We start from the raw sequence: 1,368 nt of genomic DNA, 5'->3' as shown, positions 1-1,368 counted from the left end.
TCCAGTATCTTGACCTAGTTTAATGATTGCCCCACACCATGTTTTTATTTATATTATTATTTACATCTTATCAAAATGAAATCATACTCTTGGAAAACAAGTTATGATGATGACAGCTTTGTTGCTTTAACAGAAACCTCACTGTTTGTTACTTTATCAAAAAAAAAAAAAAGAATTTCGTGTTTTCAGGAAGAACCAGCATACTCCGTTAAAGTGCAGGAACCAAGTCATCATGTCTTCCAAACCAATGAATGCGCCCAGCACAGAAACCACCAACTCCATTAGCCACTTCATCCTCATGGGCTTTCCCTCAAGCCCAGAAATGCAGCTCCTCTACTTTGGGCTCTTCTCAGTAGTCTACATCCTGACTCTGATGGGGAATACGGCCATTGTCTATGCTGTGCTGTGGGACCGGCGTCTTCACACCCCCATGTACATATTCTTGGGCAATTTCTCTCTCCTAGAAATATGTTATGTCACCACGACCGTCCCTAATATGTTGGCCAATTTCCTGTCCACAAGCAAGACTATCTCCTTTGTGAGCTGTTTCACACAGTTCTACTTCTTCTTCTCTTTTGGATATGATGAGGGCTTCTTCCTTTGCATCATGGCCTTTGACAGGTACCTTGCCATCCGTCGTCCTCTACATTACCCACGCATCATGACTAAACAGCTGTACACCGGCCTTGTCATCTTTGGATGGTCAGGTGGGCTCATCCTCTTCCTAACTCCAGTTGTTCTCATTTCACAGTTGCCCTTCTGCGGCCCAAATACCATCAACCATTTTTTGTGTGATCCTGTCCCTCTGATGATGCTGTCTTGTTCTGAAGACACTATCACTCAGCTCATTTACTCTACTTTCAATGCTTTTTTCATGATTGGCACCTTCCTCTTTATTCTTTGCTCCTATGCTCTGGTGATTCTGACTGCACTGTGGATGCCCTCACGGGCTGGCAAACACAAGGCTTTCTCTACTTGTGCTTCTCATTTGGCAGTTGTCGTCCTGTTTTATGGCTCCATTATGGTGATGTATATTTGTCCTGGATCAGGACACCCAGTGAAAATTCAAAAATTCATTACCTTATTTTATTCTGTGATAACACCCCTCTGCAATCCTCTAATATATAGCCTCAGGAAGAGATGAAGACTGCCTTAAGGAAAGTCTTTGGGACTGAAATACCTGCCTATAAAATATAAATCAGAAATCAGAGAGAGCCAAGATCCACCACAACCTATCTTAATAAGATATGAGGCAAGATAATTTTCTATAGAATTCAATAATTTTTGTTAGGGAACTGTTACAATAAAGCCCACCATCATCTTAAATATCCCTCACTGCATGACGGGTTAGTTTTCTTTAATGAATAA

General features: G+C 41.4%; 1 protein-coding gene across 1 annotated transcript; it reads left to right on the top strand.

The window, feature by feature from the left end:
• The first annotated feature begins 247 nt into the window (after positions 1-247).
• LOC103680204 (olfactory receptor 11G2-like) lies at positions 248-1,144 on the top strand. The gene has a single exon (XM_040621909.1). The coding sequence runs from the start codon at positions 248-250 to the stop codon at positions 1,142-1,144; it is 897 nt and encodes a 298-aa protein (XP_040477843.1).
• Positions 1,145-1,368: the final 224 nt, after the last annotated feature.

Source organism: Ursus maritimus, unplaced genomic scaffold (assembly GCF_017311325.1).
Source record: "Ursus maritimus isolate PB19 unplaced genomic scaffold, ASM1731132v1 scaffold_411, whole genome shotgun sequence".
NCBI lineage: Eukaryota > Metazoa > Chordata > Mammalia > Carnivora > Ursidae > Ursus > Ursus maritimus.
Note: the sequence above shows the minus strand (reverse complement) of the source record. Positions and strands in the feature narration are given on the sequence as shown.